This window comes from Plasmodium chabaudi (genome assembly GCF_900002335.3).
Source record: "Plasmodium chabaudi chabaudi strain AS genome assembly, chromosome: 10".
NCBI classification, from domain to species: Eukaryota; Apicomplexa; class Aconoidasida; order Haemosporida; family Plasmodiidae; genus Plasmodium; species Plasmodium chabaudi.
In genome coordinates this window covers 432823-445977 of record NC_030110.2, presented here as the reverse complement: position 1 = coordinate 445977, position 13155 = coordinate 432823, and the positions used below count along the sequence as shown (strand labels likewise).

At 23.4% G+C, this 13155-nt stretch overlaps 5 protein-coding genes across 5 annotated transcripts; 4 read left to right on the top strand and 1 right to left on the bottom strand.

The window, feature by feature from the left end:
- Positions 1 to 2067: 2067 nt before the first annotated feature.
- PCHAS_1010900 (mitochondrial acidic protein MAM33, putative) lies at positions 2068 to 2826 on the top strand (the record flags this gene model as incomplete). The annotated part of the gene is made up of 1 exon (XM_737657.1): positions 2068 to 2826. The coding sequence occupies one exon, from the start codon at positions 2068 to 2070 to the stop codon at positions 2824 to 2826; it is 759 nt and encodes a 252-aa protein (XP_742750.1).
- A 705-nt stretch (positions 2827 to 3531) lies between these two features.
- On the top strand, positions 3532 to 4942 carry PCHAS_1010800 (conserved Plasmodium protein, unknown function; the record flags this gene model as incomplete). The annotated part of the gene is made up of 4 exons (XM_016798300.1): positions 3532 to 4065; positions 4237 to 4366; positions 4452 to 4684; positions 4823 to 4942. The coding sequence occupies 4 exons, from the start codon at positions 3532 to 3534 to the stop codon at positions 4940 to 4942; spliced, it is 1017 nt and encodes a 338-aa protein (XP_016655529.1).
- Positions 4943 to 5761: 819 nt separating this feature from the next.
- Positions 5762 to 7063, top strand: PCHAS_1010700 (cytochrome c oxidase assembly protein COX15, putative; the record flags this gene model as incomplete). The annotated part of the gene is made up of 1 exon (XM_735507.2): positions 5762 to 7063. The coding sequence occupies one exon, from the start codon at positions 5762 to 5764 to the stop codon at positions 7061 to 7063; it is 1302 nt and encodes a 433-aa protein (XP_740600.2).
- Positions 7064 to 7819: 756 nt separating this feature from the next.
- PCHAS_1010600 (ribonuclease H2 subunit B, putative) lies at positions 7820 to 8866 on the bottom strand (the record flags this gene model as incomplete). The annotated part of the gene is made up of 1 exon (XM_016798299.1): positions 7820 to 8866. One exon carries the CDS (start codon positions 8864 to 8866, stop codon positions 7820 to 7822), a length of 1047 nt encoding a protein of 348 aa, XP_016655528.1.
- Positions 8867 to 11472: 2606 nt separating this feature from the next.
- On the top strand, positions 11473 to 13008 carry PCHAS_1010500 (conserved protein, unknown function; the record flags this gene model as incomplete). Its single annotated transcript, XM_016798298.1, has 4 exons — positions 11473 to 11562; positions 11732 to 11807; positions 11915 to 12096; positions 12220 to 13008. The coding sequence occupies 4 exons, from the start codon at positions 11473 to 11475 to the stop codon at positions 13006 to 13008; spliced, it is 1137 nt and encodes a 378-aa protein (XP_016655527.1).
- Positions 13009 to 13155: the final 147 nt, after the last annotated feature.

Genomic DNA, 13155 nt, shown 5'->3' with positions numbered 1-13155 from the left:
TTTGGTATATTTTATATTAGTAAAAAAATAAAATAATAATATGTGTAATGAAGTATATATTTAAAGCCCGGAAAATAAATAATAAAGGAATAAAACAATAAAATCGAATTCTGGAATCCTTTATAACTCTATAAGGCTATGAGTGTATATCTTGTTTGTTTATCAATCCCGTATTACAACCTTTCTTTAAATCTGAAAATATAATCACCCCTATATGCATTAACCCCTTTTCTCTTGTATTAATTTCTTCTTCCAAATAATAACTATATTTAGGTAAGAATAAATTGCTATACTAACAAAATTATATTCTTACATAGGTGTGGAGAAAAAAGGGAAACCAAAAAAACAATGATGTTTACACAATGTATACCACATGTAATATATTGGAATACAAATATCGAATCACTTGATTTTCTGTTTGTTCACCTAATTAATTTATCACTTGTTCGAGCATGTACACATATGCATATATATACACACAAATATATATGTATATATGCATCCAATGTAAATACCACAATTCATAAGTTGATTTTTGGATATGCAAAAATACATACTTTTAGTTTATACACTTGTGCAATGTGATGACATTACATATATGTATATGTGTATTATGTATATATACTCTTTCTTTGTTTTTCATTTTATCAAAATTAAACATCTTTTAAGCTTGAATTATGTATATGTTTAATTTGCATACATGTAAATAAATGCGTATGCATAAATATGTATGCAAGTATATATATTTATGTATAGGCTATGCGACATTTATTAAAATGTACTTTACACAGTTTTATGTTTTTATATTTACTTTTTATAAATCATAAATGTACAAAAAATTTAATTATAAGTTCTTCATATAACATGAAATCACATATATATTTGTTCATTTAGAGAACATTATAATAAATAAATATATATATATATATATATAACATCTCGATGAGTTACATTATTTATGCTATTATCCTTATCGCGTTGTTTAAATATGTAAATGCAAACATGTGGATAATATTATATATAGATTATTTATTTATATATTTTTTAAATCATAATTTAACAATTTTAACTCATAAAAAAAACGCAAAAAATTAAAAGCATATTTTTTGTTTGCTAAAAAAACTTAAAAAGGGGATATATAAAATTAATAACAATTTTTTACTTAATTGTTTTGCTTTTAAAGAATATTTTTTCTTGTTCTTATTATGTATAAAAATTAAGGGAATATAAATGTATTTCTAAATTAAATATATATATACACCTTTGGTGTCAATATTATTTGTATATATAATGAATCCGTTTAATATATATAATAAGGGCTACTATTGAGAGCCTATATAAAATATGTTACGCAAAAAAATGCATTTCTTTTTGTACAATATTATGCATATATGTATGCATGTTATGGAAAAAAATATAAGATATAAACATACCGTGATTTAAAGGATCCTATATATAATATCTTCTGCAGGCCTATATATAATAATATATATGTAGAAAGCGTGGCTTCAAATAATTGCCGTTTTTCTTCAAAGCCCCATAGAATATTATTTTTATATATATAATTTTTATTACATATTTCCAATATTTATATATATACATATATATGTATATACAAAATGTGCTGATAATACGAGAATATACACGTGTTATAATATATATAAATTAATACAATGGTAAAAAACGAGATGCAAAAATATACATATAATAATGTACTGTAAATAAAAATTAACATTCCATGTAAAATGGTATTTATTTATAAATAATATATTATTTGAATTAATGACAAAAATACAATATAATTAAATAATTAGTTAAATAATGTTTTCCTTAATTTAAAGAAAAATATAGCTCCCAAAAAATAACATCCATTTGGAGAACTATTGTTACACTTTTTTTCTTATATAAAAATTAATATATATAAAGCATATATTTCTATATACCCTGCATAAAATTTGAAAGAAATTTAAATATTTTAACACCCATCATTTAATTATAAAAAGCATTTGTTTTAATACATACTAAACTGTAAATATATTTAACGCAAATTTATATTAAATTTTTAAAATGAATTTTCTACGTAGAAACACTGTGAGCTTATGTAAAAGCCACGCTTTAAATAAAAGCCTGAACAATTCAGGAAATATATTTTCAAAACTAAGTAAACGGAAATTTACCGATATTAACAGTATTACAAAGTGTAACCAAAGGGCTCAAACCAAATTTAACTTTGGCGATGGAAGAAAATACGCTTCAAGTGAAGCTCAGAAATTGTCAGAAGTTGTAAAATCAGAAGTTCAACATGAAAAATCAAATTATGAAGCCCCCGAAAATATTAAGAAGTTTTTACAAAATTCAGGATGGAAATTTGAAGAACAAGAAGGAGATGTAAATATGGTATTGACAAAAAATGTAGACGATATGAAAGTTATTATTGATTTTCAACTGGTATCTCCATTTCAAGCGGAAGGAGAAAATGAAGCTCAAGCTGAAATGACTGATTTTTCAGTAACTGTTGAAAAACCAAATAAGCAAGGAGGCATAACTTTTTATTGTACTACTTTGCAAAATGACGAAAAATTTAGATATATGATAGGAAATGTCAAATATTATAAAAATGAAGAGGGAAAAAACTCTGTATCATCTTACAATGGCCCCGAATTTGAAGATTTGGACGACTCTTTACAAACATCACTTGATGAATGGTTAGCAAATTTAGGAGTCGACTCAGAATTGTGTGACTTTATTGATTCATGTAGCATTGATAAAGAACAAAGAGAATATATGGCTTGGTTACAAAACATTTCAAGTTTTATTGAATCCTAATTTACATTTTTTTCATCTTCACTTTATTATTTTGAAGATTAAATTAAAGCATATGAATATGTATTTTTATAATAATTAATATATTTTTATGTAAATATTTTATTATATGTTAAATGCAAGTGTATATATAATTGTGAATTAAAAAAATATAAAAGCTTATTATATAATAAAATACAGCTGAAATACATATTAGTAGTTGTGAAAACTTGTTTTTATAAAATTATTAACTTGTATTAATTACGATTATTTTGATTAATATAGTATTTGCATATATACACCCCATATGAAATGGGTATATTTTTGTACATATAAGACTTGAAATATATAGCTGTTTTAAAATAATAAATAAAAAATATTTTTTTTTATGACAATGAAAGGTAAATAGTATATAAACTAGCGAAATTGTAGAACGATACATTTTTTTTTTTTTGTAAAAAAAAATATTTAAAAAAAAAATATATGTAGCTATTGTATTTGGCTAGTTATATGTGGCTCCCGCAATTATTTGCTTACGGTTTTCATTTTCCGTTGTATACATATACACACACATATATATATGCAATTAATATTTCTATATACTGGGGTATATTAAACTGCATTTTTATTTTTATTTTAATAATGATATTGAAAATTTTAAGCTTTATAAGAAAAATATAATTTTATGAACATTTGTTTTACTAAATATATTATTAACATTTTTTAAAAATGGAAAATATTAACAAAAAAGACATTTTCGTAAACTTTTTTAAAATGTGTGATAAAAATAACATTGCTAATGTTATACAAAAATATTGTGATGACGATCATGGTGTAGTTCTGAATAGTCATCCCGCAAAAAATGAAGAAAAATTTGGATCAATATATGATTATGCAATTTCTTCTCAGTCAAAAAAATCTGACACATTAAATGCTTCAAGCATTTCAAGTGTATCAAATGTTTCTATTGCTGCAACACCTTCAAAAAAGGTGACACACCAAAATAGTTCCCAAAGCATTGATGGTAGTATACGATCTGTATGCTTTTATAAAAATACAAAGTCACACGAAAGTATGCAAACAGTTAAAGATGAAATTGATATTAAAGTGTGTAAGTCTCAAGATAAAAATAAAAAGCCAATTAAAGAAGATGATGAAATTTCAAAAATAATTGATAGTATGTGTGAAATTATGGCCCCAGAAGGAAAAGGGAAATTTTTAAAATTTATAGGAGGCAATTATGTCTATGTCTTACTGGAAAATGTTAAGAATCTATATATAATTATTTATATTATATTTGCTACGAATATATAATAATATTGCATTTTATAATGAGATGACGAATGACTTATGGAAATAAATGTGCACATTTAATTTTATCACATGTTTAATACATATTTGTAGAAATATATGTAAATTTTATATCATTTTTAGGGTACATATAATTGCTATCCAATTGAAATGCTTAAGTTAAATCGTGGATATTTAAAGACAAATGCAATGTACAACACCCGTTTTAACTGCAAGGATGTTGCTTTAAACCATACACGAAATATTTTAAAACGTAAGTCATATTTTGTTTGCATTAATAAACTATATTTTTTGCTAATTAAATTGTATAATGCTTATTTTATTTATTTTATTTTTAGAAAAAAGTGACCCCGTGAATAAACAAGAGGATGATTTAAGTAGAAGAATAACTAACGATGAATTTATTGATTTTTCGAACAAAATGAACTACGTAAAAGATTGCATAGTAAAAAATGATACAAATAACGAGAGCATACCAATAAATAATTATTTGATTAAACAAGTTGTAGATAACTCAGATCAAAAATACGAAGAAAACAATAATTCACATCTTATGGGGTATCATAATCTGGTATAACAACAAATGAATATGTGGGCATATCATCTGTATAGTTCATAAATATATGGATAATTAAATAGGTTTTATAAAGAAATATTGAAATATCAATAGACAAAATTATTATCATAATTTCTATTTATTTATTATCAGGTTAAAGAGGATGTTAAAGTCAAATCATTGAACAATCAATACAAAATCGAAGGGTTCAATTCGTATGTTCCGGTTGATTATAAAATTGAAAGTTCTGAAAAATGCAGTCTATATTGTTGAACAAAATGAAATATATAAGTTATATATTCAAATTTAATTTCCTTATTTTTATTAATTATTTTTTAATAAACTTTAATAAATTATTGACAAACTTTGTATTTATAATGTAGTTTAATTTGTTTTGTAGTATCTACTGATTGTTTTGTTTATAATTTTGTTAATTTTGTATTCTTAAATTTGTTTTATGAAATATATTTTATCATTTTTTGTAGAACCCTAATTTTGCACAATTTAATTTTATAGTATTTTTAGAAAAAATATTCACATTTAAATAAATTGAAAAAAACAAAAGAAAAAAATAAGTGTATAAAGATTGAATTAGCAAAACGAATAGGAGATCATTATTTTTTGTTCGCTTTCCCTTTTTTTCCACAATTTAACTCATAAACTACACATATCATGATTTCATGGAAAAAGAAAAAGGTAAAAATAGAAAAATATTGATCTTGATGAAAAAATCATAATAAAGCTTAATTAAAAGAATACCTCAATGAATAATTATAAAAGTATGAATCTTCGTATATTTTTTTAAATCACCGTCGTTTTTTGTATGATAAGCAAACATTTTGGCGCATCCTCTGCTATTTGCTTTACCAAATTGTGTTTCACTCTGTTATGCAGCTCTATATATTTATCTGTATTGGTTTGATCGAAAAAAATATTCTATGTATGGTATCATACTCCAAATTCGAACAGCTAATTTTGTATATATGTTTGTAGGGATGCATTTATGCTTGTGGGCATCTCTCTCTTTAATACAGGTATATACCCTTCTTTAACACAATTATTTATAGGGAAAATTGAATAAAATAAGGAAGCATGTATTTAAATAAAATTTTTGGAAAATATAGTTACCTTGGAAAAGTTACCAAACACGGATTTAATGGCAAATCGCAATTACAGAATAAAAGGGTTTTCAACACGCTTAATAAATTATCTAATAAAGATGAAGCATGTATTTTACAGAAAGCAGAAAAATATGGAAGCTATGTAAAAGAGGGCTACGAATTCAAAGTAGGGATTTGGTTAAATACCTGCAGTTTGTTAGTATTGGGAATGATAACTTTAGGAGGATATACACGATTAACTGAAAGCGGTTTATCGATAACTGATTGGAAAGTTAATGGGATAAAATATCCACAAAATGATGAAGAATGGATAAATGAATTTGAAAAATATAAGCTAACGCCAGAATATAAAGAAGTACATTATAATATGTCTTTAGAAGAATATAAAAAAATATTTTTTAATGAATGGCTACACAGAACCGTTGGCCGTGGAATAGGCCTATATTTCATTAGTGGAGTTACATATTTTTTATGTAGAAATAGTTTAAAAAAAAATATGCTTAAAAAATTGTCTTTTATATTTGGATTGGGGGCATTTCAAGGGTTTGTAGGATGGTGGATGGTTAAAAGTGGCTTTAAAAAACCAGAAACAGAAAATAAAACCCCAAGAGTTTCACCGTATAGATTAGTTTTTCATCTGTTTTGTGCCACAGCAACATATAGTTATCTTTTTCTTAATTCTTTAAAATTAATTGAAATAGGAAAATTAAGGAAAATGTTTTTAAATAGTTCATCGAAAAATTGGAACGAATTTTTACTAAATGAATTGAAAAAAGAATTTCATGAAAAGAAACAGATTACTAAAGGTATGAAATTTGGACTATTTTCATTAGCATTTTTAATTCTATCAAATATTATGTATGGTGGTTTTGTAGCTGGTAATGATGCTGGTTATGCTTATAACACATGGCCCAAAATGATAGATAAATATATACCCGACGAAGTAAAAAAATTTTATACAGATAATATAACTCAATATAAACAATTATTTGAAAACACTGCTATTGTACAATTTAATCATAGAATGTTAAGTTATACAATTGTTTTAAATAGTTTTCTATTATATTTTTATTCAAAAACAATGGCATTGACAAAAAAAACAAAAAAGCACTTTGTGATTTTACCGTTTATTACGACAACACAGATGGTCACAGGTATATCTGTTTTAGTACACCACGTACCTATACCATTGGCATTAGTGCACCAATTTGGAGGATTTGCTGTTTTGACAACGATTTTGCATTTATTAAAGAAGTCCTGTTTCAAGCTTTGAACATTTGGCACTCCTTTCTTTTGAGGATATATGTCCAAGCATTAACATTGAAGTGTTAAAAATATATACATTTGCCAATTTGTACAAATATAGTTTTTTTATGCAAAATAATGCATATATGGTTACAATAAGTTAAATATATTTTGTGATTTTCATTCAGTTACTCATACGAAATATTCTATACATTGCACATATTAATATATACGTATATGTGCTGAGAGAATTGTGCTTATTATTGTTTAATTATGTATAGTAGTCCGTATTGTTACGGTTTTATTTTTATCTCATTAGCTTTTGTTTTGTTTTTTATTCACTATTTATTCATTATGTATTTTAATTTTTTTTAATTGTATATATAAACTTAGTTATGTTAAAAAATTTGAATATTCAAGATTGTAAACAACATGAGAATCAAAAAGTCATGAATTCAAATATGCATTGTTCATAATTTAATGATTTTTTTTTTAAAATATAACTAAAAAAGTTGAGTTTATAGATTTCTCTATACATATATGCATACATAGCTACAGAAAAATTACGCTTTATTTATGTATGCGTTTCCTTTCACTAATATTAATAATTGGTATATAAAAAAACATAAAAACATCGAAAGAACATATAAGTATCTTGTTCAATGTATGATATTTCTTTTTTTTTAAAAGAATATTAAATTTTCTATCTTAACACATACACATTAGATATGTGTGTGAAGACAAATGCCAGATTATTGTTAGTCCTTTATCCTTGTAACAAATTTTATTTAACTTTTTTTTTTTTAAAAAATGAATCAATCATTAATTGATTTCTTGGAGTTTGTAATGTATGTTTTTTACCTTTTGTGAATGTTTCATTTTGTTGAATTTTGATTTTTTTCGTTTCCTCTTTAATTTTATTTAAGTTATCAGATATATCTTGTGGTATAAGTTTTTCACTTAATGATGAATACATAAATCCTTTCATAATTAACCAAATAAAAGTTTTTAAATTTTGACCATTAAATTTATAATATGCATTATTATGTTCTACAAAATAGCTATCTATATGTTTTGTATATTCTTTATATTTGTCTATTTCATTGATATTTCCTTCATTAGTTATTTTTAATATTTGCTCATTTTTAAGAGATGTATGATATTTTTCTAACAATTCTTTATCCATTTTTTGAGCATAATCAGGGAAAACAATTTTATTTTCTACTATATAATTATATAACATAATACATTTAAAATTATAAAAATTTTTAATTTTTTGGATATTTGGTTTAAAAAATAATTTTCCATTTTCATATAATTCATCACATATTATTTTTAGTCTATCTTTTATCTCATTTACATTTTTATTAAAAATATATAATGTGTTTTTAATAACTTGATTTGTTTTTTGAGGATCATCAATGTCGCAACCCATTACATTATCTAGTAAGTCTTCTAATGTTATATAGGTATTGTTTGAATAGTTCTTATATATTATAGATATAAAAATAAAAATAGCATCAATAGGATAACAGAAAAAACTGTATTCATTTTCTATAGCATAATTATTAATAAATATAGATATATGACTTTTATTTATTTTTTCATGTTCATGCTTAATTGCTTCAATTTGGGGATTATAATAATTCCTTTCCAGTAAATATAATTCATTACTTTGCTCGTTATAGTGGTATAATACGGGCTTAGAGGGTTCTGATATGCTTGGTAATTTTATAAAAGAGTAATTTCTTATTATATTTTTGTGTGTATCCCCATTTTTATGTGTATATGGCGCAAATATGTGAAACAAAAATGCATTTTCATTATCCATCTTCTAAAAAAAATCTTAAATGATATCAGCCAAAATATAAATATATTCTCTCCTTGTTATATTACCTATTACCTTATTTTACTACCCTATTTTTATATTATATATTTTTTGTGTGTATTATTAAATAAACTGAAACCAATTCAGTTTTATCTTTCAAAGTGAGAATATTATCAATTTTTTATTCCCACATTTCGCATGTGTATTATACCACATGAGTTCACATGTATATTATTTATTTTATTACTTTATTTTACTGTTATTTTATTTTTTTATAAGTTCATTTGTCAGCAGAATGCCAGTAGTCATGTGTATAAAAATCTATATATTCCCACGTATTGGCTCATAATAAATAATGCATATTATGGCGATTTCTTAAATTGCTCAAATTAAACGATTTAAAATGAGGCTTGGAAAATATTTTACTTTTTGCGCATTAAATATATCATATTTAACGAAGTTCGTAAATTAAATAAAATTTATTCCTTATAAAATGAATGATAAAATAATATTTAAAATTAACGGAAGATATGCCGTGAAGTAAATATTTAAAAGACATATATTATAATGCATCCAATATAATACTTAAAATTTTCTCCATCCTTGTATAATTACGTATATTATTATATATGAAAAATGTGCATACAGGATTAATTAAATAAATACATTATACGAATACCCTTTCATTTTAATTAAAAAAAATTCATAAATTAGCTATTATATATTTGTACAATAAATGTATTATATGTGTGTAAGTGTATTACATTTATTAGTGTCATTTTAATCCAAATCTCTTAAAGTACAATGCTTAAATTTGTGGGTATATCATAATAGGTAAAATGCTATAATAGTCTTATAAATAATGATATACCCAAAATATATGGCATTATAGAAATTAATAAAAACATAGAACTAATTTGTTTATTACTTAAAAAATTGTAATATAGCACATTGTTCTTACACAATAAATGGTTATACATATATATATTTTGTATTATGTGCAGATATCGTAAATTAGAACAAAATGAGTTACATATAGCTTTTTTTTTGATGCTATATCATTGATCTAGTTTTTTTTTCCGTGTTTATTCAAACAATGGTTTGTCCCTTTAAATAATTTCTAAGCCATTTGTTTCCGGTTCATACCTTTTTCATTTTTGTACATTTATCATATTAAACAGATGAGAATCAAACGTCATATATTGGTTATGAAGTTGAATAAACAAAAAATGCAGTTTTCCACAGCATAGCTTAAAAGCATAAATTATTTAATGTTAAAATTCAATACAATACAACTATATATATGCATATTTAGTGAAACCTGCGTGTTTATTTTGCTTTGAAAGAAATCAGCATATTAATGTGGGCAAAGTTAAAGTCGCTTTTTTCCTTCTTTGTTTTTGGCATTTACAAGCATGTATGTATATATATACGAAAAAAGGCTTTAGAACATAATTAACTTAATTTTGATTTAAAATACATACAGAGAAATAGTTTTGCATTAATTTGCACACCATTTTGTAAACTAGGCTATAAGTATTTATGTTTTTATGTCTTAAAATGGTTTCATAATTCATCGAAATATGCACATTTATTTCAAAGGAATAAAAAATTGCAATTATATGAATATTGCACACATATATATAATTAAACAAATATATAATCTTACATGCGTAAGTTAAAATAGTAATAAGATCATGCAAAGATTCTATAGAAATCTTAATTTGTTTTTATTTAATTGTACTATTCAATTAAATTTACGGTATAAATATATACCTGATTTTAATTCAAAAAAGGTCTATAATTTTCTATTCACCTATATATTTCAATATTATCATAATCCCATTTTGTGGTGTTATAATTTAACAGTATATATATTTCTATAGACAATCATGAATGTTATCTAAAAAATATATTTTTTATATATAAGAAAAGCGGATAAAATAAAAAAAACAACAATATTATAGGTATAATAAAAGATCATCGTCTGGCATTTTTATTTTAAAGGTTTAAATTGAGTTGTAACAAAATAAAATTAAATATAATAAAAATATATACATATATGTATATGATAAAAAGTTTCATGTTTTATTCCATAAAAACATAAGTTTAAGAGAAAAGGAATAAAGTAAAAAATATATAAATAATAAAGTACACACATTTTTAATATTTAATTAAAGACAATATAAACAACGGAACCACAGGTTTATTAAAAAGCTTTAATGTGCATAATACCAATTAACTTTTTTTTTTTAAATATTAATATAAGATTGTAAATCATATAGTACTTTTAAATACATATAAAGATATAAAAAATTATAGATAGAAAGAAAATGAACTTAGAAAACAATATATTCTATATATTTTCATATATTTAAACATTTTCAAATTATACTTTTCTTATAAAAGAAATAATTTTAGTTAAATATTGTTTGTCTAGCTATTATATACATATTTGTTTAAACTTGTATGAATTTTAATTAAAACACTGTGTAGTGTTTCATAAATTTTTAAGTGTGTTTCATGTTCAGTCTATAGTATACATCACATAATATTTATAAAAACGAAAAATAATTAAAATTAAAAAAATAAAATATTTTATTTTAAATATGGGAAATGTAGCAAGTGATCAGAAAAAAAAGCCACGAAGCTTATATGAATTAAGCCCACAAATTGGAGAATACAAAACTATAAATGAGGTATATAGTAAAATAATTAATAGAGCTAGCTTCCTTATAATCGCACAAAAGATGGAAGTATTCGTTTGCATATATTTTATTTTATTCGTATTAATACAAATATGTATAATGTGTGCATATGTAAATGTATTAGTAAAACAACGAATATACGTGAATGTATAATTTATAGGGCGACCCTGAAATGGTAGAAGATCCTGAATTCCCCAATCAGATGATGAAAGATGCGCTAAACAATAACACAACTGGTAAAAAAATAAAGAATAATAAATTTCCTTTCTAAATATATTTCACATTCATAGTTAATCAGTTTTTATGGAAAATTGTCTAATTCATGATTTCTTTATTATGTTAGTTGAGGGAAATAATGTCCAAGGAACTTTTGTTTATTACCCAAATAAAGACAAACCAAAAATGTGGATTGGAAATTACAAGATATTAAACCCTGAAGATATTTTATGCACAAATGTGGCGGAAAAAATAGGAATTACTGAAGAACAGTGGAAAGATTACATAAGACTAAAAAATCTTGCTCAGGTTAATTTTAATATATGCATGTGCATTTTTTATATAGATATTATAATGTGTATATGTTCATACGAATTTCATGTATATAATAATCAAATTGAAAAAAAATAATACATACCTTTTTTATATTAGAACGAAGAAAATAGCATAAAGAATAATGCAAACCAAACTAATCAACCATCAGAAGAATTAATTTCATTAAAGGAAAATTTAACAACAGGAAATAAAAATATAGAGAAAAATGATTTCAGTAATGATGAACTTGAAAATAATTCTACGGATTTGAATAAAATAAATAATATAATAAATAATAACACTGCATCATATATAATTTCACCAAATGAAAAGAAGGATATTCATGACTATGGGGAGAATAATTACTACAGTGCAAGTAATACAATAGAAGAGAGAGAAGAAAAAATCGAGAACAGCAAAAATATAAAAGAAAAAAATATAGAACAAGAGAGAAATGCTTTATTTACAAAAACATATATTGATAAATTAAATGAAGAGATTAAAAATATAAATAGAGAACATGAGAATGTGATTAAAGAAAAGCAAAAAGAAGTATATGAATATTCTATGTCTAACACAAGCGAATTAGTTGATCCTCAAAAAAAAAAGAAAAAGAAAGAATTATCTGTAACTAGCAAAATCAACCCGGTAAAAAAAATAAATAATAAAAATAATAATTCCTCCAGTACCATTACCATTGATAGCAAAAAGTCTATAATAGAGCAACTAATAGAAGAAAATAAAAATAAGTTTAACTCGAAAAGGATTGCAATAAATGATGCATATAAAAAAAAATATTTAAATTATTCATCCATGAGTACAAAAGACAGTTTAAAGGAAACACATTCCAGTTTGCATGAAGTATTATCAACCAAACTAAACACTAAAAGAAAAATTGTAAAATAAGTCATCCTAATATATTGGAAAAATTATTACAACGATACACAAGAGAAAACAACTCCAATGTAAATGCCTCTTTCATATGCTATTAAATAAAATCTATATTATATAGCCTTTATACTATTTGAATACTTTATCAAAAAAATGTATATA